General features: G+C 37.0%; 1 protein-coding gene and 1 non-coding gene across 2 annotated transcripts in view; one reads left to right on the top strand and one right to left on the bottom strand.

Annotated features, from left to right (window-relative positions):
• Window positions 1–206: 206 nt before the first annotated feature.
• Window positions 207–298, bottom strand: Trnai-uau. The gene is given in 2 exon segments: window positions 207–242; window positions 261–298. It is a non-coding gene; the product is annotated as a tRNA-Ile (tRNA).
• A 326-nt stretch (window positions 299–624) lies between these two features.
• LOC124165129 (TATA element modulatory factor) overlaps window positions 625–24,506 on the top strand; it is a 36,979-nt gene continuing 13,097 nt past the window's right edge. Inside the window, exons 1-15 of the mRNA XM_046542436.1 lie at window positions 625–786; window positions 962–1,092; window positions 1,457–1,681; window positions 4,116–5,711; window positions 7,216–7,510; window positions 10,662–10,763; window positions 12,474–12,694; window positions 13,726–13,898; window positions 15,121–15,224; window positions 18,022–18,348; window positions 19,303–19,494; window positions 20,462–20,590; window positions 21,883–22,082; window positions 22,541–22,712; window positions 23,728–23,872. Coding sequence (XP_046398392.1) covers window positions 963–1,092; window positions 1,457–1,681; window positions 4,116–5,711; window positions 7,216–7,510; window positions 10,662–10,763; window positions 12,474–12,694; window positions 13,726–13,898; window positions 15,121–15,224; window positions 18,022–18,348; window positions 19,303–19,494; window positions 20,462–20,590; window positions 21,883–22,082; window positions 22,541–22,712; window positions 23,728–23,872 — 4,011 coding nt within the window. The 5' untranslated portion in view covers window positions 625–786; window position 962. The remainder of the gene's footprint in view (window positions 787–961; window positions 1,093–1,456; window positions 1,682–4,115; window positions 5,712–7,215; window positions 7,511–10,661; window positions 10,764–12,473; window positions 12,695–13,725; window positions 13,899–15,120; window positions 15,225–18,021; window positions 18,349–19,302; window positions 19,495–20,461; window positions 20,591–21,882; window positions 22,083–22,540; window positions 22,713–23,727; window positions 23,873–24,506) is intronic.

The raw sequence follows: 24,506 nt of genomic DNA, 5'->3' as shown, positions 1-24,506 counted from the left end.
GAAGTTTTTCAATTCCATTTTTTTTAATCCGCTCACTTGTGCAGATTATTGATTTATACACGGGTAGTGTCATAAATAGGAGGGCAATGAACTTAGGTTTGCCGATTTGATGAATTAAAATGGTTTCTAAATAGAAAATCGTTCGTAACAGCTATTGATGCTAAATTCGTTGGACAATTTACACTCCGATAGCCCTTATAAAAAAATGCTCCAGGTGAGGCTCGAACTCACAACCCCGGCATAGCTCACGACTACTGTCTTATAAGTACCGTGCGCTAACCAATTGCGCCACTGGAGCGATGGGCTGTGGAAGCGTCATAATGCAGTAATTGTTAAAAATCTGCATCATAATAAATTTTAGAGGCTTTTACGTTGTACAATTTAACATTTTTTGTTGTAATGCTGGTCTTTTTATTTCACTCGTGCTCCGTGACTATTTCTTCGTGAATAAATGTTGCCATCACTTCTATAGTGTCATATACATTATTTTTATTCTTATTTTTTCAGTCCGACATTATCAGTATAAAACGTATTTACAAATTTAAAAATTATTTTTGTGCTCAAAATGGTTCCATATTTTTCGTAATACAATTGTTTATTTCAATTGTAAGCTTGACTTCCGCAATGCGTAGTGCTGACAACATCAAGTATGTCTGCTTCGTAATAGGGTTAGGTGTCAGCAATGTTTACATTACAGAATGATGACCTATGCTGGTCCGTAATGAAGATATTTTATTAATAACATGTCGAAGAAATACTACATTATTAATGCTTCCACCAAAAAAGGTACTGGCAGCCATTTTTAATTCTAATGTCTTGTTATCATAAAGATAAAAAGATAAGTTAAAACCGGTTGTCGTTCAGTTTTTATGCATTTGTTTCGTTATAGTGAGCTAAAATGTCAATTAAATGTGTTTATTATTAAATTTTTAAACATTTATTTCTCTTCTACGACTACTAGAATGAGCTGGTTTGATGCATCGGGCATTGCCAGTTTGGCAACGAAAGCACTGAAAGAAGCTCAGAAAACTATCGACAAAGCCCTTGACATTAAAGATGAAGATGACCAGTCCTCACCATCCTACGTGCAAGGTAATTGTGCTGTTTTAAGGCAAATATTTTATGGTCAATCTAAATAATTTCTGTTTGCCTCAGGTGAAGTAGCTGCGCCTGTGAGAAAGATAATTTTCAGACAAGGCTGATGTTTTTTGTGTTGAGTGCTGGAGATGTCTTATTTGTTTCGTTGTTTTTCTTTACAACTAGTCTTCAATATAAGTTTTTTATGTTTTTCATTATTATTTACTTCAATATTCTGTTACCATTTTTTCACCATCAACCATTAATTACTTTAGTTTCCCTATTTTTTATGTGACAACTTATTGGTTGTCTTCGTTTTTATTGATATAAATTTCTTATTGTAAAATGCTTTAACACTATAGACCTTTGAACATTTCAGTCAGTCCTGTCGAAGAGAGTGACAACTTTTTCTCCTCATGGGGCCTCAAGTCACCTACGAAGCCAATGAAAAGCAGCACTAGTTTGGAATCAGAAGATGATGGAAATGATTCCGGGATATCGGAAAAGGTCACCAGTAGTGGAATCACCTCTGTTATGACTTCAAGTTTATGGGGATCATTCACCGGCTCCTTTTTCGAAAACTCTAGGACATCAGATGTTGACAGTAAGTACATTATAACTGCAAGTTCATTATACTGTCACGAATTACTCTCAAATTGTAATTTCTGTCATAATTGCTGGCCGTTGTTTTGGGGTACTATTAAATTACAAAGCTAATTGATGATTTGTGTGACTTGTGTATTTTAAGTGTCGTTGCTGACAAAGAATCCGTGTATAATCACTGTATCTTTACGACATTATTGTCCAGTTTTTCAATATAAGATTGCATTTAAAGGCAAAGGCCTTGATTTTAAGGAATTAAAGGTTAGGTTCATTGTCCCATAAAAGTTAATTTCTTAAATCCTGGTTACCCGGCACATTGACATGCATGAGTTAATGCCTGTTGGCATGAATGATTTTTGTGGACTGGAACGGAGCATGTACGAATGAATGATCCAAATTAGAACGGGTTCTATTTTCAGTTTATGCATTCACACAAGTTGGGTGGTTACATGGTGCATTAGTCGTGTTCATTCCCGCGTTCACACATGTAGACATTGACTTGTATGCGTTAATTTATCGTGTAACCAGGCCCATAGTGTATGAACCTGTGAATGAAAGCTAAAATACACTGTGTAACCTTCCAAATTGTATAAAACATGTACAGAAAGTGGAACCTGTTCTAATTTGGTTCCTGTAATCGTACATTTCCTGTTCCGGTACACCCAAATCGTTCATGCATTTGACATTAACTCAAATGGGTGAATGTTCCATGTAACCATGCCTTTATATCACTTTTCATTTAACTACATTTATTGTGCTGTAGATCAAGTGTATTTCAGAATATTCTTTTGTAATTTTATTCAATTGTCTTTTTTTTGAAAATATTGTCCATTGCAATTGTTACTTCCATGACCCATTTCACTATGGAAGTTACAAATATATTAATTGATACCCAGTCAATTTCTAGAGCTCATATATACATTAGCTATTACCCTACATTCCCAAGTATTATGTGCACATACAGGGGAAGATTTAGGATTTTTTTCTGGGGGAGGGGCACAGGCGTCTGACAGGTCATCTCATATTTGAGATTGAAAACAAAATACAACATTTACTGTAGAAAATATTCTCTTTATTTCGATATGTAAGTTATTAATATGGAATTAAATGATTCAGGCTCCGAAATGCACAAAGTAAAACAAACGTAATGATTTAATTTACAGTGTCCGGCGATATCTTGTGGAAATGTTTGATCTCCATGAGAATAAACTAAAATGGTAAACTTCCACACAATTTTATTTATTTAAGTACTGACCCGGTTTCGACATATATGTAGTGTCATTATCAAGGTCTTATTTGGCCTTCCTCATTCTATATATACTGTCCAGCAATAGAAGGGTGGGGTGGAAAGGATAGCAAGGAAGGTGGGAGACAGTTTGACTGTTTAGTCAAACTGTCTCCCTCCTGGACAGTATATATAGAACGAGGAAGGCCAAATTTTTACCTTGATAATGACACTACATGTCAAAACCGGGTCAGTACTTACATAAATAAAATTGTGTGGAAGTGTACCATTTTAGTTTATTCACATGGAAACCTAATGATAACTGTATTAAAATCTTGCCTTATTTTTTAAGCCTCTGGGAGGGGGGGCACGTGCCCCCCTTAAATCCGCCTATGTGCACACATGCCTAGTATGCCTGTCAACCTTCGGCTGTTTTTCACATGCATTGAAAATTTTAAGTGTAACATGCATTCATGAATTATGTGCATGACTCCTGCAGAGCCTTTACCAATGAAACTTGTATTCTTGGACAAATTGAAATTTGCATTTTTGCCATGAGGCAAAGGAGCGAGTAATAGGGAAGTATCCTTTAAGGAGGACATGAAGAGATTCAGAATGTGAAGGTTGATTCAAATTATTCATATTCATTTGAAATTGGTGGGTTAAAGAGTTGGCTTGAGGTGCAACAGTTTAATGCATGCATTTTTGTCTCCAGCAATCGGTTGTTCTCAAAGTCGTGACAGAATTTTTCTGCCATATCACCTTACCTTGTATCTTTCCTAAGACTGAAGTTGCTCTGTTTGGTGAGATTACCTTACCTTTGGCCATTAAAATATTTTAAACTGAGAAGCAAATGCAAGTAGCTATGAGGGAGAGCATGGGTGTAGACAGGATGATGTGTTATGGGGGTCAGGAGGGTGGAAACCCTATCTGGGGAAAATGTGAACATTTTAATCTCTTTAAATCACATTTTATGCTATTTTGGCACTTAAAATTACACCATTAATGGGCTTTCAGGAAGCTATTTTGCTAAAATGTATTGGTGGAGTAGAACAAATTTTTATTATAACTTAATATTTTTCTGCTAAAATCAATTGATTTGGGGGATTTGGGCTTGTGCCACCTGTGTCCCCCCTAACTAAGCCACTAAAGGGTGCTGTGGTGTTGAAATATATTAATCCTCATGCTTATATTTTTCAAATGTCATCAGATGTTGGCAGTGATAGAGTACCAGTTTTCAGCCAGCCAAAACGATCTCAGAGCAATTCTATGAGTGAAGAGGCACCAGTACCATCGGAGAGTGGCATTTCATCTTTGTACAGTACATCTGACAGCCAGTCCCAGGGTGGAGCTGAGAGGAGATCAAGGCGCCCGTCAAGGAATGCAGTTAAGGTGGATGGAGTCGTTGAAGGAGTGGATGATGAAGAAGTGGATGCCTTTTCGGACTCGAGGGTAATGCTTGTGGTGCGAGATGAAGAAGATGATGAGCAAGAATGTTTGAGTATTACTCACCCATCGGAGGATCATGGGGAGGACCCTCCTCAAAAACTGGATGAATGCGGTGATCCCAAGCAGACGGAATTGGGTGCAGAGTCAAGTCAAGAGGGTGTAGTGCTTTACAAATTATTTCCTAGTAAATTTGGTGAGAGGAGTGAGGAATCAGGCATCACCACCGCTTCCTCTAGCTCTTCCTTCAAGCCTAATGATGGTGCCAGTAGTCAGTCACACCCACAAGAAGATGAAGTCGACGAGAGTGCACTTTCACCAAGCAGCAGTTCCGTTTCCCCTCACACACCATCATCCTCGGTCTCTTCCCCTTCAAGTGCACCATCTAGGGATGCAGGCCTTGTATCAGAAGGCGGCACCACGGGTGGGAAGAGGTCTTCAGAAAGTGTGGAAGTCCTGGGTTCGTGTGAAGAGGGATGTGCCACTTCGCCTGAAGGCGACATTGGGGCTGGGATCATTGAATCTGTTCCTGTCCACCTGGGTCCTCACGGGCGAACTCCCCCTTTCGGCTCTAGTGGCTTCATCAAGGTGCATGCTGGTGAGTCAGTATTGGGTGCAAAGTCAAGCAGTGGGACGTACGAGTCTGTCGGCTATGCTTGCCCGGATGGGAACAGGTCATTCAGGTTGGGAGATGAACGGGGAAGGCTATCGGCTGGTAGTAGTTTGGACAGGGTCGCGGAAATGGACGTCGGGGAGCGGGAAAAGGGTGCTAGTACTTCTGTTGAGAGGAGGGCAGAGGTGCCATCAGCAATTGGTAAGGGATGGGACTGCCGAACTGAGGGAATTGAAGCAGTCTCCGGTCATGGGTCACCAGAGTCGGTCGAGGTCATTCCAGAAGATGGTGATGTGGCAACGTCACCAAGTTCAGTTGAGGTGATTGGGGGCAGTGCATCTTCGACAACTCCATCTATTTCTGCATCAACGTCGACCAGGCCATCCTCTTCGTCGTCGTCAGTCTCCCCAACAACCCCTGGTGGTGGATCATCTTCTGGGTTTGCCATCTTGGCGATCCATGATGATGTCGTGGAATCATCTGTGATAAGCAAAGTTGTTCCTGATGGTGCAGTCGTTGTACCAGCTGTAGGTCCAAGTAATGATGGTGCTTCTCAAACTGTTGAAAAGAAACTGAATGTTCCAGGGGATGACACCTCTCCGGAAAGTGTGGAAGTCATTCCAGAGGAGGTAGAAGAGGAAGAGATGAGCTCTTCAGCCTCCAGCACTACAACGACAACTGCCGTTACTGTTTTAGAGCAGCAGAGGGCTTTGGTGGGTCCAGATACACGACCAGCCTCAGTACTTGGTAAGTTCTTGATACATACTTGACTAAATGAAAGCTATCAAAATTTGAGAATATTAAAGTACTGCATGAATCAATAGAGTAGAGAAAAAATCGAGTAACTGGAAAATAGGAAGAGAAACTGAAAGAATAGAGCAACAAATTAAGGGTTTTCACTCCGACAGTGGCTTAGTAAGCACGATCACTACCACGTATACCACAGTGTGGACTTGTGACATCAACACCTTGTTCGCTAAAACCCATCTTAAAGTTCACTCTGAGAAAATGGCTTGGTGGTGTAACTGGCTAACACACCCGACCGCCAATTTGGAGATCTAGGTTCAAATCCCGCCCAAGTCAAATATTTTTCACAAGGAACTTCATCCATTGGTGTATTTATGAGAACTTTAGATTATATTAGATAATAAATATGTAGTAGTAGTATGTACTGCAAAGAGTTAGCAAAAGGATGTGGAAGTTGCATTTAGATAAATTTTTATTAAAAAAACTAAGTACATAGTTTTTATTGTAAAATTTTCATTAGTTTGTGTTCAGAATCGGTAAATTAAATAAAAATTTCTCAGTCATTTTATTTATTTGTTTAATAATTCTTGATTAAAGACTTAATTTAGTAACATTTCCGTATGCTTTCCTAAGCCTCATTAATGAGTGATGAGCTGCAATAATATCCATAGTCATTAATCCTGTAATATAAAATGGTATGAAAAGTTTAAATGTGTCATTTGCCTCTCCCATACAATTACTATGAATTCCACACGGCATACCCTTTACTTGGCCTCTGTTTAATTTTTTATGATATGGCAAACTTTCTGAGTGGTTGGCAGTGTCCAATAATTTTTTGATTCATCAGTTTTTGGCTTAACGCTGACTTCTTATGAGGAAATTATTTTTTTCCCATATTTCAAATTTGTCGATTAAAGAGGGTGGATTGCTATTACAAGACTGGTAATATTTTTCTTTATATTACTGTTTTCAAAATTACGCTATCAGTTCAAGGTTGTGTAAGGTAGGCCATTGTCAACATTTGCCTGTATTTTATTTATTTCTAATTTCTATCTACATTACTCCGGTAAACAGTATAGAGGTCTATTTCATTGGGGATTGGGGACAACAATGGACAGTCGGAAGCACCCATGCACTGGATAGGAGCCACCTACCCAGGTGGGACTCAATACTGCAACCTTTGGTTTGGCAGGCAAGGACCACTAAGGGCGGCTATATATCAAATATATAAGTTTGAACTTCAAGAAAATACTGGGATAAAGTTTTCATGTTTAGGATGCAGGCAAATATTGACAGGCTTTTTCTCAATGAGCCCTCAAAATTTCAAAATGATAACATAAGTTCTAAATTCTAATGCTTGATGATAGAAGATAGCCTATGTATTGGTAGCAGAAAGAGGAACCAACCTATCTTTAAAAAAAAACAGTTTCTGATTTTTTAAATTATTCAGCACTGGACCTGAGATCCTGTTTATCCTGACAATAGATCATTTTATAATCCACAGTTGCCTCGGGTGGGTCTATGGAAAGAAGTTCTAGAGAGGATGAGGCTGAAGAAGCTCGCACAAGCTTGGATTCCCACAAGGGAAAGGATGTCTGTGATAATAGTAGGGAGAAATTAACCTCTAGTGATACTGATGAGCTGAAGACTAGTTCATACCTTAGGACACTTTTGGCCGATGCAATGCAGGAGAAGGAAGAAATGGCCAAGGCTGCAGGCATTGGACAAGATGATGCAGCAGAAAAACAAGCGAAAGATGACAACTTGGCGAGGGAACAGTCGCCGTTGTCATCTGAAAGGTAATATTACTCAGATAAAATTTAGGTACTGTATTCCTCTGAATACAGTCCCTCCTTTTTTTCCCAAAATATTTGTTGAAATATTGTAAAATCTCTGTATCTGGCCTTACGGTAATCAGACTTGTTAATTGTCCTTAACACACTTTATGGTGTTCAAAGGCAACAAAGTTAACTTAGAGTTGTATGTGCTCTTAAGTACCTATTTCACGGATGGTAGAAAGATTTCATGGGAAGTATCTCATAATCGTCATGTTTGATGCTAATTTATTGTTGCAGCTTAGTTGTTTTTGTTTAAGTTAGAATGAAAATTATGGATGTAAAAATTGAATTGCATCTGTTAATACAAATTACATGGGCTGAGAAATTAATATTTCCTTTTCATTTTGTTATGCTTCGTTCTAAATTGGTTCAATATTTATTGTATGCTTAACCTCTTTAGGGAAATTTCAATTAGAGTTCATTAGAAACTTTATTTGAAGTACATATTCTTGCGACTAACATTGTAAATATGTTCATTTTTATTGATTAAACGGCACTCCTTTGAAACATGTACGTAAAGTGCTCTGGCTGCATTACTCTCAAGTGACACGCATAATATTTGATTATATTAACCTGTGCCAGATTTATTGCTTATTTTGCCTGCCTGAATTTATTTTTGATTAAATGCCAAGTCATTTAACAAACTAGTGAAGATATTCACCCTTACAGCAGTACAGAAGGAAACTTTTCCTGCATCTGCAATACGTTTATCTCATCACTACGCATGCAATTATATCTCTTCCCTTTATCTCCTTTATAGCCATCATTATGTGATTATTCTGGGATGATAAAACCCTCATTCATTTCACCTTCTTTCCTCCATAGACTTAGATGCATAATTGCAGTCTGCTTCACAAATGGTACCTTAATAACCACATACTTAATTTAACCATGTAAGTTATTTTGATAAAGTGCTAAGTAAGTATGAAGATATTATTTTAACTGTATAGAAAAATTTATATTGTGTGCTCATAATGACAATTTGCCACAGGATTATGAATTAGGTTCCTTTGCTTTTTTTGATTGTCTTTATCTATTCTCTACCACTTCAAAGGCTTTGTTGTTAACATCTTTTTTATTGAATGGCATTTGCAATTTATCAGTTAGTATTTTTCGACTTGTTATATTTCACGGCATATTTATCTGTGACTTCTGACACATTTCCGAGTTTTTGGCCGTATTGCCTGCCTAAAATAATTTTGTACAAGTATTTCCTTCATTATTAATGGAAGCAATCTTAGCATAGAGTCACTTATAATAAGTTAAATGTCTCTGTCTTAGAATTTATCTGTACAGTAAAACTTTCTTTTTGTGCAGTCTTAATATACTCCCGATGTGGCATTATTCTATGTTTTTTTTCATCACAATCCTCAGCTTAGTTGCTTTAGTGTTCACTAAACTCTATTTATCCATGTCCAGTCATCAATATTCATCTAATTCTTCTGAGGTGTATGTTTTTCCTTTAATGCATTATATGTGGAGATATGTGAAAATAGCACTTTCATTTTAATTTTATAGCATTTTCATTTACAGTTTATAACATTTTTTTGCATCTATTTTTTTCTTTATTTTCATAATGTATCACTAGTTGTTACGACAAAGTGTGATGAAATACATAGGTATATTTGAAATAATACGGAATAGTTTAAATAATTATGGGGTGTAGCAATAATAAATTACGGAATATGATACAAAGTGAGTAATTAAAAATGATATTAATAGTCTGAATATCATTTACACTAGTGAAACATGAACAATGAACAAGTTTCATGCTACACTTTCTTCCTTCAGCCGGTTGCGTCTGACAGTCACAACTAGATTGTAGTGGCTGAAAAACCTCTCTGCATCCACAATGCTAACTGGTGTTCAGATTGTGTAGAGTGCAGAATTACCAAACTCAGTTTTTTCTTGGCATATGGTCTTTTCTTAAGAAGTATTTGCTTAATAATGCAGAATCTACCAGGGTTTTCTCTCAACCTCTCTATACCATTTTTCCGAACTGACGGTGGCTGGGTGGAAAATAGGAACTAGCCAATGAGAAGCGCTGCCCCTTCCACCTCTCCGTTCCCCTCCATCCCCTTCCCTTTTCTCCTCCGCTCCCCTCCATCCGGCCGACCGGCGTTGCCAGCCTTGGGAATAACGGTACTTTTGGGGGCGGCAGAACGAGTGCTGTGCGATCTCCAAAGATTCAGCTTGGCAACACTGCTAGCTGGAGAGCGATGTGCACTGCTCAGAGTTCGGAGAGAGACTGCGGGCTCTTCCACACTTTCTCCTGTCGCTCTTCTGTGATTGGCTAGAAGAGTGGGTGGGTTTCGAGCACGCTCAAGGTCAGCCGCCGTCAGTTTAGAAAAATGGTATAGTAGCTGCCGATGAAAATACATGTAACTATCTATGAAGCAGTACAGCCCAATGCCCAGTGGTGTAGCGAGGGGCGTGCTCGGCTATATAGATATGAATTTTGCTATTGAAAAGGCAAATTTACGGTTTAAATATCATAAAAGTCCAATCATCGTGCCTTTGTCGCATTTATTCAAGTGTATCGCTTCAGTATCGCATATGTGATTTTCACATATCACTAATTATATGTTATTAATTAATATTCAGATTTAATACTTACATGGATTTATAGCTGACTGAAAGGGCATTGTGAGTTTATTTGCAGGTGCGAACGCCTTTGCAAATTTTCAAAAGTTCCACTGGTGTGCTTCATTAGGTATTTAAACCAACCAATTTAGGTATGTTATAAAATTTGTACTTACAGCTCCTTACTTGGAACATTAAATTTCTGATGTACCTAGTTGAGACTTACACGTCAAATACAGCTGAGTAGCTACCATTGCCTTCAAAAATTTTAATAAAGTACATAGATTTTTCAATCTAAGCTAAATATCTTTTTTTTTTGCCCACTACAATATTTCAGGTTGAAAGTATCACAAATATGTGTTTAAGACATTAACTTGTGGCATCACGAGTGCTATTATTCAGAGTTAAGTGAATATATACCTCTCAAATGGCTTAGACACAAAACTGTTGACTTTGTTTTATTAATGGTGGAATAAAATTTTCTCCTACAGTTTACATTTGGATTGATTTTTGAATGTGATTTTTTTAGGTCTGACCTCGTGAAAGTAGGTGAAGAGGAAATGAGTGGTCAGACTTCTGGAGATGAAGAATTGGATACAACAACTTCATCAGATATTGAAATTATATCAAGGTGAGTCAATAGATTAAAAAATTCCTTAGTAAATAGGTTGTGAGAGAAAAGTGGAAATGAACAGTTCTACTGGTGTACTTGATAATGTACTTAAATCAACCAAAACGTCTTATAACTCAGCACGAACTTTCAGCTGCTTACCAGCAAAATTAAATTTCTGATGTACCTAGTTGAGGCTTGTCACAACTTGTCCGGTATACTCCACAAATTTCCACAAGGGAGAATAATGCCTCGGTAGGTTACCTGGCTAAAGCTCTCGACTGGAAGTCCGGGTTCAAATCCCAGTCAAGGTGAATGATTTTTTCCCTGTGGATTTTTGGCACAAGTGGAAATGAGTTATTTCAATATGCATGTGAAATTTTCTGTGAAATAGTGACATTATCTAAAAGTCATTGAAGTGTCATAAAATGAAACTATGCGTGGTAGAGAAAAATTGTCATGTAATTTTAACCATGGATAGCTGATGTCAGTGTGAACCAAAATTGCCAATGATGTTTAGGTCGAAAACTTACCATTTTTAGGGTAAAGTACCTTTGAGCCAAGCACTCAGATTGGCCACAGTTTCGCCTTGTTGCTGGATGCTCTGGAAAACTCTTGACTTCAAATGCTTTGCCTGCCAGAGATCGCAATCTGCCTAAGGCATCCAACAACAGGGCAAACCTGCCGCCTGCCTGAGTGCTTGGCTCAAAGTTACTTTGCTTAAAAAATGCTAAGTTTTTTACATAAACATCATAGCAATTTTGGTTCCTACTGGCATCAGCTATCTTTGGTAAAAATTTATGACAATTTTTTTATAGACAAAATTTAGATTATATTAGATTAGAAATAGTAAAACTGCTAAGGGTTAGCAAAAGGATGTGAAAGTTTCATTTTGATAAATTTGTTTAGTTTTTGGCCGAATTTGGCAGCTTACTTTTTACTAGGAAATTTTGTATTTTTCTACCTATATTTCCAATTCTTCCATTAAAGAGGGTGAATTACTCTAACTAGACTGGTTATATTTTGTCTTTTTTTTCCACATTATTGTTTTCAAACTCACGCTATCAGTTTGAGTTTGTGTAAGGTAGGCCATTGTCAAAATTTGCCTATATTTTATTTAACAGGGCAAACTCGCAGCCAATGGGAGCTCTCGGCTTAAAGTTTCTTTAGTTTAAAAATTGTGCATTTTTGACTTAAACACCATTTGTAATTTTGGTTCCTACTGCCATCAGTTATCATCCAACCGTTTGATCACTGGGTTTTTCTCTTTAATGGAAAAATCCTCCAAAATCGTTAGCACATTAATGGCTGATGCAGGGTTTCGCTAGTAAGTGGGCCCTTTCCGCTTCTATAGTGGCAACGTGTTTTACCCCGTCCCATCCCTTCCAGCCTTTTCCCTACCCCAGAGGTGTTGTCTGGCTCCTATCGTGGCGGTGCCTCAATCCTTTTCCTTCCCTTCCAAACCCCTCCCCGTGAGCGTGGGGGTATCAGTTGTAGTACTGGGTCCCAGGTGGTTGTAACCCTGAAAGAACCCCCCATGGGTTCTCATTGGTGGCATCAGTTATTCAGGGTTAAAATTTTGTGACAATATTTCTCCACCCTGTTTACATATTTGGAGGAGCTGATATTACCGCTGGCTGCACTAGTTACTAGGGTTAATTATTAATTTATTTATTTATTTAATAGGGGCTACTAGGGTTAAATTTAATTTCGATTGTTCTGACTCCACAGCCCTAACGGTGATAGTGGTAGTAATAAATCGGAATCAAGGAGAAGAGGGCCAGGAATGGCATCCAAGATGTCCTCCTCTTCAAGGCAGGGAGCAATGGTTGCATCGCCTTCACCTGCCCCTTCTACAGCCTCCTCTTCATCTTCATCGTCTTCATTTTCCATGGTTGGACGTGGAATGTCTGGCTGTCAGAGAGAAGACAGGCAGCTCATCAAGCTATCAGGTGAACTTTTTTATCTCATATTTTGTATTTGTCACGAAAGAGCTTTTACAGAGTCTGCTAAAGACTATGAGGTGCCTGAATACGGAGAACGCGAGTGAGTGGAGGAAAAGCAGTGCCGGCTCAAGGCAAAATGCTTACCATGGCAAACCGCTGTTGTGTTACCCTCTTACCAGGGGGATTTGATATGGAAGACCCCCAATTAATCTGGGGAACTTCCCACGGGAATTAAAAAAAAACTTTAAAATAGTGATTTGAGTTTTTGCAAAAGTGTGTATACCATCACCTTTTTTGGATACATTACAATGCACTTTTTTTGTTAAAAAGAGCTATCAGAAAGCATTTATCGGGGTTAAATGGAGATTTTAATCCAAGTAGGTAGTATAACATAAACTTATATTTTACAAAAAATGAAGTTAAAACTAGGGGCAGTGACGTATGTTTAATTTATGCATAGATAATAGCTATGAAATTTAAAATGAAACTCAATGAACTTTTCTTTCTGCAAGCATAAAAATAAATTTAGACAAGAAAGTTGTAAACATGCAAAGTATTAAATTTTTAAAATCAAGAAACAAATTTTTTTGCTGTTGTTAGGGCGTTCGGTCACCACCCCTAGCTATGTCACCCAGATTGTGCGGCCCTAAAGCCGGCCATGGGGAAAAAGTGTGTCTGGTGGGGGAACTTCTGAGGGAGGCAAAGCACTTTGGTTTCAAGCAAACATGGCAATTTTCACCAACACCTCTGGGTAGCCATGCTCCTTCAAGATAATCTTTCCCAAGCCCAAAACCAATGTCCAATGTGTGCCCCAGGGCAACAGTGTTTTAACCAAACTTACTTTCATGGCTTAAAATGAAGTTAAAGAGCTGTTATACTCTTATTGACATGAAGCTGAAAAAGTGTAAATAGTGATCATTAGTCTACTATCTGCACTGTAAAACCTTATTAAATATTTGATTTATGAATAAAAACTGTTTGAAGTTAAAAATTATATGCCACCAGGAACTTTAATCGTCTCTGACCTATTTCCTTAGATTACCCTGCATCTGCTGCTATTCAAGAGCTGAGGGAATCATTTCGTGGTGAAGGTGAACGTTTACACCATCTTCATCACTTGTCCCAGCGGAGCAGGTTTCCAAGAGACCACCATTTGCTGCTTGAGGAGCGGTCAGGAGCTACAATCAATGAAGTTGAGGAGCTCACCAAGGTAAGTCATTGTGCTGCCATAACATTATTGACATAAAGCTCTAAATTAGGGATTGGGCGTTCGAATCACCGAATACCTCGAGCTATAATGAGCTTTTACACTATTCAATATGCGATCACACAAAGTTATCAATTACATATTTGAATTACAAATATCGCAGATCATGCATGATTCTCTTTAAAACTGTAGAAAATGGTTGGGTCTTACATGAAGGTTTGCACATTTGGTTGGTTCAAATCTTTAATTATATTTTTAGGTAAACTTATCATTGAAAGTAAGCACTAAAATATGTAAAATGCTGATGCCTCCACAATAACAACACTAAGAAGGTTGTATGCGTTCGAATGCACGTGTGATTGGCCGTTCCTTTTCTAACTCCCTCTTGCATGATGAAATTTACGTTTTACATATTCAATTTGTGAGTATTGGCAATTTTGTATTTAGTTTAAGTTTTTCCATAAATGCAGTGATGCATTTCTAATAATATAACCTTCATTATGCATATAAAAAACAAAAGAATTTCAGTACTCCATGCGTGCAAGTTTGATGCAGTCATGGGTAATAGCTGCGTCAGGATTTCGGAGCCGTATTGAAGTAGAATGACTTGCAAAGTGTTCAGCATTTTTTATTTTAATTTTCATTTATATTTAAAATTAGTGGGAAAATGCATATTCACTATTCAGTAATGCAGTATTTGTTATTTGAGTGAGGTTCTCAGAAAATGATTAAATATTCGTATTCAACATTCGAATTTTAGAAAAATGCTATTTGACCTATCTCTACTCAAAATGTACAAACATCGATCATTGGTATTTCATCTGTATTGTAAAACCTTATTAAGTTTTGTATTAATGAATTAAAACTTTTAAAGTTAAAATGTAGGAATTGATGCTAAGATTATTTTTAACAAATGCCATTCTTGTAAGTTCCCTGAACAAGAGTATACATAGTCGAGATGAGATTTATGAGTGCAGTAATCTTGGTTCAAAGTTCAATTCAGATTTCATAGGTGTTGGTTCATATACTATAATGAAGTTCGGTGTAATGAACTAAACTTCCAATGCCCTCATCTTCATTATATACTGGCTCTGCTGTATTTTCAGATTAGTGGGCTCATATTTTTGTGTCGGACAGGAATTGATTACTGTCCTGTGAGCCTGAATATCTTATTTATTCCGTTTATACCTTGCTCTCATTTCTTTTCTTTCATTTAATTTTTCAGAGGTTGTCTGAAACATCTGATATTCTTGAAGCTAGAGAATCCAAGTTGATTGAGTTGAGTCGGTCAAATATTGAACTTCAAGAGCAGAACATGGATTTTGCAAGGTTTGTTTTTCAAAGTTTGTAGGTTATTATTGCTATTATGCCATGTTTGTTCTACACACCACTCAACCCAACCCTCTCCATGTCATTACTAATTTAGTGCATTGTGATATTTGTAAGAAATGAAGATCGATTAATAAATAATAAATAAATAAATATTTTATTGGTCCCGTTGATATGTAGTGACATATATAGGCCCCGTCAATAAAGTGACAGTACATATATAAAGAAATTTAAACAAAATACAGCAATATTACATGTCTTTATACAAGTATTCTTTTACATTGTAAAAACAATTGTCAAGTAAATATTCTTTTAATTTATGTTTAAAACATTCTAGTCTTTGCACATTTTTTATTCCATCTGGTAAATTGTTAAACAATTTGCATCCCATATATGCAGGCCCTTTGCTGAACAGAGAAAGGTTGTGAGTACTAGTTATATAATTAGATTTTTTTCTCGTATCATGATTATGAACATTTTCATTTGTCTTCAAGTTAAATTTACCTCCAAAATTTTTTACCAATAATATTGACTCATACATGTAAATACAAGACAGAGGCATAATCTTCAGTTTTTTAAATAGGTCTCTACAACTGTCTCTTCGTCTTGCATTACAAATAATTCGTATGGCCCACTTTTGTAATTTGAAGATTCGTTCGGATTTAGGGGAATTTCCCCATGCTACAATGCCATATTTCAGTCTACTATATATGTGAGCATAATATAGCGTGATGGCTGTGTCAGTATTTGTTAATATTATCATTCTTCTGATCAATTAGCAACCAGAGGCAATTGAAGAGGCAAGATAGTCAATATGACTGTCCCAACTGAGGCTTTCATTTAAATACAAGCCTAGGAATTTAGTATCTGTGGTACGTCTAAGACTACTGTCCATAAACTTAATGTATGGACTATGGTCAATTTTTTTCTGAAATGGATGAAATAATGTATAGGATGATTTAGTCTTATTTATTACAACCTTATTCAGGGAACACCATCTCTCCATATTTGAGACAGCCTCCTGAGCTGGTAGAACAACATTTCCTGCCTGCTTTATCAAATGATTGGTATCATCTGCATACATAAATACTTCACCATTTAACGAGTTAGGTAGGTCATTAATATAAACCAAAAATAGCAGTGGTCCCAGGATGGAGCCTTGGGGAACCCCTCTGACAACTTCCCGATAGGAGGAAGACCATTTTTTCATATTACTACTAGAAATAGTTACACATTGCATTCTCTTTGACAGGAAAGATTGTATTAAATCTGCTGCAATACCTCTTAGCCCATAGCAGTGAAGTTTATGAAGAAGAATCACATGGTCAACCGAGTCAAAAGCTTTCTTAAGATCGTAGGATATGCAGAGTGTGTGAACGTGCTTGTCTAGACCATCAAGTACAGAATCAAGAAATTTGCAAAAAGCAAGCTCAGCAGAATGCCCTTTTAAGAAGCCAAATTGGGACTTAGATAAGATACTATTTTTTATTAGAAATTCCATTATTCTGTTAGCAATTATAGTTTCAAATATTTTAGAGAATACAGAGATTTTTGATATAGGGCGATAATTATCCATTACCTCATGATCCCCATTTTTGTATAGAGGCATGACAACTGAAAATTTCAATTTCTCGGGAAATACACCTGAAGACAGAGATTAATGAGGAAGTTATTGTGCAATAAAGTTGAAAAATTTGCGCGCTTGTACATTATTTTAGAATTTTTATCTCTACTTGTAGTATCATCACAGCATTTAAACATATGGCTTTGAAAAAAGAATACTTAAAGCTATACATTTGTTTCCATAATGGTTTGTTCGTAATTTGAGGCTTCTTGCAAGATGATCTGAAAGTGATGCATGACGTCACTTGAAAAAAATATCTTCTAGAATTCAAAATATATCTGGGAAAATATCTATACATATATGCATTGTAAAGTGCAGTAAAAAGCAAAATCGTTCTTATCAATTTTTTTAATGAGTGGAAGTTTCCTATATTTTTCAAGGGTACTGGCCATGAGGAATAAATTTTCTACTCTGTGCTCTACTATATTATTGCCAAATTATTTTTTGATTTCTTATCATAACACAGTATATTAGGTAATGTGTATACTAATATTATTTTTTTGCAAAAAATATCTGTTCAATTTTCCAGCATTATTTTCTGTTTAAGATGAACGATTTAAATTTTTCCATCATGGCTGAAATTCATTTACCTTTCCTGTGATCGAGCTGACATTTAAAAAATTAATTGCCCTTATATAAAGACTTAAATCTGCTCAAAATTTACCTCCTTTAATCATGAATCTTTCACCATACATGCTTGACTGGACATTCATGGTTACGCTATCCCCAGTTTACTCAAGTTGGATCTCCAATGGATCCTTCTTTCTAAGTTAGTGACTCCATATTATGAGTGTGTATCCGTCTATCATAGGATACTATCCTGGGTTTTTTCAGATTGCTGAAAACCTGTGCTAGCTGCATTGACCAGAATGTACCATAATATGCATTTCGGAAGAATTTTGCATTCACTCTAGTGCAGGGGCGGATCCAGGATTTCTTTCGCGGGGGGCACAAGCAAGACCATATACAGGATTTTGTTCTGGGGGGGGCACACCGATACCTCGTAATACAAAACGAACACAATAATAATGGGACTGTATTAAAAATCTTGCATATTTTTAAGGGTCTGGGGGGAGGGCACGTGCCCCTGTGCCCCCCCCCCCCCTAGAACCGCCTATGCTCTAGTGGTGGAAGAACTCCTTTCTAATGTATTTACCTGTTGATTCCTTGCAGGAAATTGAAGGAGGCTGAGTCAAAATGCATGGAAAGGGAGACAGCTAGGTGTGAGTTTGAAGGAAGGCTGGCAACCCTTGACCGTAAATTACAGCAGGCAAATGGAGAAAATGAATTACTTCGAATGAAGCTCAAGGAAAAGATGGAGGAACTGTCCAGAAGGGATAGCAATGACTTGGCAGCCCTTTTGAAAGAGAAAGAAGAAGAGTGTAAGGAGTTGAGGGAAGAAGGTGAAAAGTTATCGAAGCAGGAAATGAATCTTACCACTATCATCAAGAATCTAAGAGCTGCCCAGAAAACTTCTGAGAAAACAATTACCAGCCTCAGGTAGGAAAGTCAAACTCTTGAGTTTTAATGAAATGTATATCACTGAGTGGTTCAACCCGAAAGTTTGCTTTGGATAGATAAGGGTAGAGCTCACCCCAGAATTAAATAGATTCAAAATGTCTGAACTTCTTTTAAAGTAATTATTTGGACACATGATGACAGCATGACGGCATGTAGTGAACATAAATTTTTACAACAATTTAATTTATAGCACACACTTTTCTCCTAGAACTCACACATCTTCCTCAGCACACTACTAATGCCTCGGTGAATCTTTGATTCTTCTGCAAATAAATCAAACATTTATTTTAAAAATATTGTGAGCTAAACTGTCATTCCAGTACTCATGCCTGTACATTAACAAACCTCACATTTCATGGTTCACAAGATGGCTAAAGAAAAAAGCTAGTGGCTTCTATCCCTCCCAAACAAAAAATTTGAAAAAAATTAATGATTCACATCATCATTAAGTTTTTCATTACCGGAAAAGTACAGTATCTTTTATCCGTCATCTTGGGAATGGCTAATAGTTTTAATAAATGATATTGGTGGATGAATATTTTGGACAAGAGAACGGTGTTGCCATCATTTTACTGTCATTTTATCTTAAAAACATTGCCGTAAAAAACATTTCCATCTTTTATTTATGTCAATAGTTTATACTATGCTAGTTGGGATGTAAAAGTTGAAAAATGACTGGAGGAATACTAGGATTTGAGAGTATAGCAAGGAATAATTTCATTTTTAGTCCATCACAAAATAGATCCTTCATTGCATTAATTTGTAAAAAAATTGCAACTGTGATTTTTATATATCTATTCTATTGGGAATAATTTTAATTGGACCATCTTATCAGTGAATTGAGGATTGTGGAACTTCAAAGATATTACACGTATTATTTTTTAGAAAATATTTGTTCGCCAATTCATGTACCTATGGCCTTATTGATTGCAGGCAACGTTTAGAAGAAAGTGAGAATGAACTGGAGAGGTTTAAGAGATCCCTTGGAATGCGGGAGGAAGTGGAGAGGACCCAGGTTGAGGCCATACACAATCTCAAGATGTCACTGGAAGCTGCAAAAAGGGAATCTTCTGATTTGTTATCCAAAGTGGACAATGAGAGGAAAGCTTTGAGTGAAGAGAAGAGGTGAGACAAGTGAAAATGAGTATCATAAATAGAATTAACTTTTCAGTTTTACCAAATCTTTACGTTTTTTCAAGTGTGCTGCAGTAAAGTTTGGTACATAACTTGGTAGATATCCTGTTGAGTACCTTTCTTAGAGAGTTTTGTGAGCTGAATTTGTCTCCTGCTTTTTAAGTAGCACTGCTGGAATATTATCTATTCCTGGTGCCTTATTCCTTTGCATGCCTCTTATTGCTGCATCTAATTCCAATCTTAAGATGATGGCTCCCATACCATCCTCTTCTACCTCTATTTCATCTTCAAGAATTGTTACACTGAGTTTGTTTCCATTTTAACATTTCCAAGTACCTATTATGTATTCTTTCCATCTCTTGACTTCGTCTTTGTTTTCAATCAAAATATTTTCTTACTTGTACATTCTTCTTTCTTCAACAAGGTCTTTAAGTCCCATTTAGATGGCCCATATCAACCAGGTATGGACTCACGTCACCTCAGAATGCCGTCGCTTTTTGTCCACAATTGGTTATTCATTTACTAAATTCACTTATATTGCAGCTAACCCCTACATCTCGAGGTCGACCCACCATCCACAACCCAGTGGATGCACTTGCTGGCTTTAAACTTATCCGCAAGCTTATCATGATAATCATGCTAAAAAAAGAGAACAAAAAAATATTGGCGGCATTCTGTCTTTCTATATACTGTAATATAAAGGAATAAAAACTTGGTTTACATATTTTGTCTTACCATGGTTTCACTACAGCGTATCATTTTCACCTTTAAAATTTTATGTTGCTTTATGTTCATTTGAAAATGTTACACTTTAGCGAAGCCATGGTTGGACAAAATAAATCACGAGGTGGAAAAAGCAAAGTTTAATAGGTACTTCAACTCCTATGATGAAGGATTTCCAACAAGTCACACCTGCAACTATTACTTTCTATTTATTGTCTGTTGTTCAAATTTTCAGGTCCTTGGAAGAGGAAAAAGAACAGTGGAATGAGAGAGAAAGAGAACTTCTCGCTGCCATTGAATTTGGAAGGCTGGAGACAGAGAGGTTGAGGGAGACATTGTCAAAAGTTCAGGAAGATCATACCAAGTAGGTTGAAATTGGCATTTCTGTGGAAATAACTTATTTCTAGAAAATCGGTGTTATGCTGTCTATCACACATCTGCTAGCATTACTACCTGCTTCAATCAGAAATCACATTACTGATAAAGTGGACTATAATGCATCTACAAATATACTTCATTCTAGTTTGTTCTAAAGAAGTAGAAAATCAACTTGGGACTAAAAAATACTTTCGTTCAACAGAATGTTTTGGTGTATAGATGTTCGTTTTATGGAGGATGAAAATGCATTATTCTGATGGGGCTAAAGTCGGAACATAATTTTTTCTTTGTTAAGTAGGGCATATGTTTTATAGATTCATTTATAGTGGTTTAACGGTTATACTTTTTGTCTTAAAGTAACGTTTTTTTTCCAAATTGCCATTGCTTAGCCTGCAAATTTTTACTTTTTGGTACCTTGTGAGTCTTTCTGCTCAAGTCTTCCTTTGATTTGATTTATTCAATGACAGTGCAGATTTAGGGTATATTAATGATTAATTTGGAAATCTAAAAAAATAGGCACCTCAATGTTAAAGCATAAACAATTTAAAAAAATTCTGTTTACTACATGCCGAGCCTCAATTATCCATCATTCAATAAATAATGCTCTAGATTGGATGCAGGTACTTCTTTTTCTGGCCAAAAGCATTTAATAAACATGAAGGTAGGGGTCGCTGGTAAATTTGTAATTTTGCCTATTGGTACAAATTGGCCAGAGACAGCCAGACCTTTGGTATTTATTCTCTGAATTATCTCCCTTTCACTTCCCTAGTTTTTCCCCCCAAGTATTTACCAACTCTCTTTTTTCTACCCATCCCTGTTCTCCATTTCCTACACCTCAACACAACTTGTTTTTCAATGGAATGGTTGCAAAAAAATCATGAAATAGAAAGGTAAAAATTTCTTAGAATGTGATCATGAATCTCCTTACATTGTCTGATTGGGCAATCTCGTTAATGAGGATGGATATTCAAAGCTCTTCTTTTATTTTAAGGGTAAATCAAAGCATGTATCATGTAATTATCCTCACTTTTAATTTAATGCACTATGTATGTTTGTATGTGTTCAATCAAAATAATGGATAGTTACTGGAGAAATGTTTATCTTTCAATGTCTTGATAAAGTAAAGCCTGCAAAAATTTTTCGTACTCTACTTTTATGTTTTCATGAATCTTGAAAGAGCTAAAATTTACTTGATTAAATGATTGATTGAGGATTAATTTTAATGGCTGTAATAGAGGTTTTGAATTTTATCTTTTGTTTCCTGTAACTTATAAACAGGCGTGAGGAGGCTCAAAGAATGGAACGGCTGGTTCTTGAGAGGCGTTTGGTGGAAGTGGAGGCTCGTGGTGAAGAAGTTGGTGCCCAAGCATCTCGGGCCACTCGACCCCTTCTGCGGCAGCTTGAATCATTGCAGACTATGGCCAGGCAGCGTGAGGCAGCCTGGGAGGCTACAGAGAAGGAATTACTGTCAAAGTTAGGTAATACAGCTGTGAAGCCTTCACTATCAGTCATTATTATTACTGTTGTGTGATGATGTGATGAATTGTGTAACCCGATTGTGTATAAGGAAACCCAGTGAATGTCACTGTATACATTTTTAATTTTTGATCATGAACATAAAAATATGATCAGACATAGAAAGAAATAATTTGACAGAATGAACATGTCCAACAAATTGATGCATCCTCATTTAAAAATGTTGCTTCTCAATAATGAATCGTTCAATGAGTGTTTGATGTTTTTTGGGTTCCTTGAATTACTTTAGGTCATTGGTTAAACTGTATTTTCAGTGGTGATTATTGAATGAAAGAAGAGATATTGTTTCAATAAAATGCAAGCTGAAATTTGTAACATTTTTTGGGAAATTGAAATTTTAAACAACAACTCTGTTAAATTGTAAGTTAATTAACTATGGTTCTTGTATTTTTTTCATCAGCTGAAGCAGAAGGCAAAGCAAAAATGGCAGCAGAGAAGGAAAGGTCGGGAAGGCAACGTTGTGCCACACTCTCATCTCGAGTTTCTAGTCTAGAGTCCCAACTGATGGCCTTAAGGAAAGAGGTAGAGACTGAAGCTGCACTCTCCAAAGAGAACTTAGAGAAGAGGGAGAAGTAAGTACACGGGTTTTCTAATAATTATGTCCTTTTTAGACTTATGTGGAAAATTTAATTTTGCACGAACCCCACCTTTGAAAGGCCACTCAGTTAACTTTAAATTATCATTAAAGAGAAGAACTTTTTACAGCCACTCAGTTTTCTCTGGGTGATTGCTGACATGGTTTCTGACATTTAGAAACTCAATTTGAGATTAAATCTCAAGGCAGTTGTCAAGTCCATGTAACTAATTGATTGATATATGATTTATTCCACCACAATTCACCATTATGGCACTAGTATATTTGAAATTCCAGTCCGAATATCTTGTTGTCATCCCAAATCTTAGCCTTAGCTCTCGCATAATTTTGCTTTAATCATTGCATTAATAATGTAAATAATGGAGGTTCCTATTTTATTATGGCAGCTGTGGTTCTTATTATTTTGGCCAGAAGCAATTATAATTTTCATCCATGTACCAAAGAAACACAATACAACAATACCCAACAGTGCCTAAATAAACCCTTGCTACGGAAAATTATTATCTTACCTCTTGCATGTATATATGGGGGTGGAGCACAAATAATGTTGCCTATGAAACCTATTGGCAACATTTTCTTAAGATCCTGATCAGTTTGGTGGTGGAAGTTCAGTACCACCTCAGGATAGACTTAGAGTAAATCTCCAGCATTTATAAGATACCTATACATACCGTATTTCTCCGATTATAATCCCCCTCTGAATATAGTCCCCCCCATAATTTTGAGGCTTCAACTTTGGGAAAATAAAAAAAAATGCGATTGGATGTTGTCCCCCCCTTTATTTTTAGTGGGAATTTTTGGAGAAAAAGGGGGACTATATTCAGGTAAATACGGTATGTGTAATAGATATTCTGTACAGAAATGCAAAACTTTAAAAGGGCTTAAATTGTAATTAGATACTCTCATTATCAAAGAAATGTCTGGTAATTTGTTAGAAATTGTAATAATTTTCTTTCATATCCTTACTCAGTCCTTCGCTTTGATATTTACAGAGAGGTTGCAAGACTGGAAGGGGAGAAGATGAAGCTAGAGGGAACCCTATCAGATTGCAAGCGTAGCAATTTATCCCTTGAAGAACGCTTGTCTGTGGAGAGAGCGGCTGTGGAGGCAGAGAAGCGAAGAAATGCCTTGCTGCAGGTAAGAGGGTGATTTTGTGGTAGTGTTTTATACTATCCCCAAAATTCATGATAGAATTGAAAGGGTAGTGGCAGTGAGAAGGCAAAATAAAAAATGCAGCGTAGCTAAACACGCCTTTTTAATTCATCATCATCATCACCACTGGTCAACTATCCTAAGATTGATTTGACGCAGCTTTTCTCTCAATTTTTCTATCAGCCAATCTTTTTACTAGGGATGAGTCGATTCCAAATGTCGATTCTCGATTCCACCGATTCTCGGGCACGGAATCGGAATCGAGAATCGATCGCCTTAAGTCGATTCCGATTCCATCGATTCCAGGAAGATAAATGTTTTGAGCATAGACTATAAGTTTGGGGCATAAATGCTGCCACACACCTAAGCGGCCGCGGTGTCAGCCTTGCCCGCGCGGAGGATACGCCCCGCACGCGGGTGCTGCGACGAACATACCTAAGCGGCCTCGGAAACATTAAAATGTCGGCAAGAGCGACAAACCGACGAACCCTGAAATACCTCGTGTTCATGAGCAACTCTCAGAGAAAAAAAATTGGAAACCACGGGATCGGGAAGCAACGCATGCGTTTTCCGTTCTTTTATTAACCGCTGGTCACGGCAAATCAAATTGTTACGATTA

This window comes from Ischnura elegans, chromosome 9 (genome assembly GCF_921293095.1).
Source record: "Ischnura elegans chromosome 9, ioIscEleg1.1, whole genome shotgun sequence".
In the NCBI taxonomy this organism is placed as follows: Eukaryota; Metazoa; Arthropoda; class Insecta; order Odonata; family Coenagrionidae; genus Ischnura; species Ischnura elegans.
Note: the sequence above shows the minus strand (reverse complement) of the source record. Positions and strands in the feature narration are given on the sequence as shown.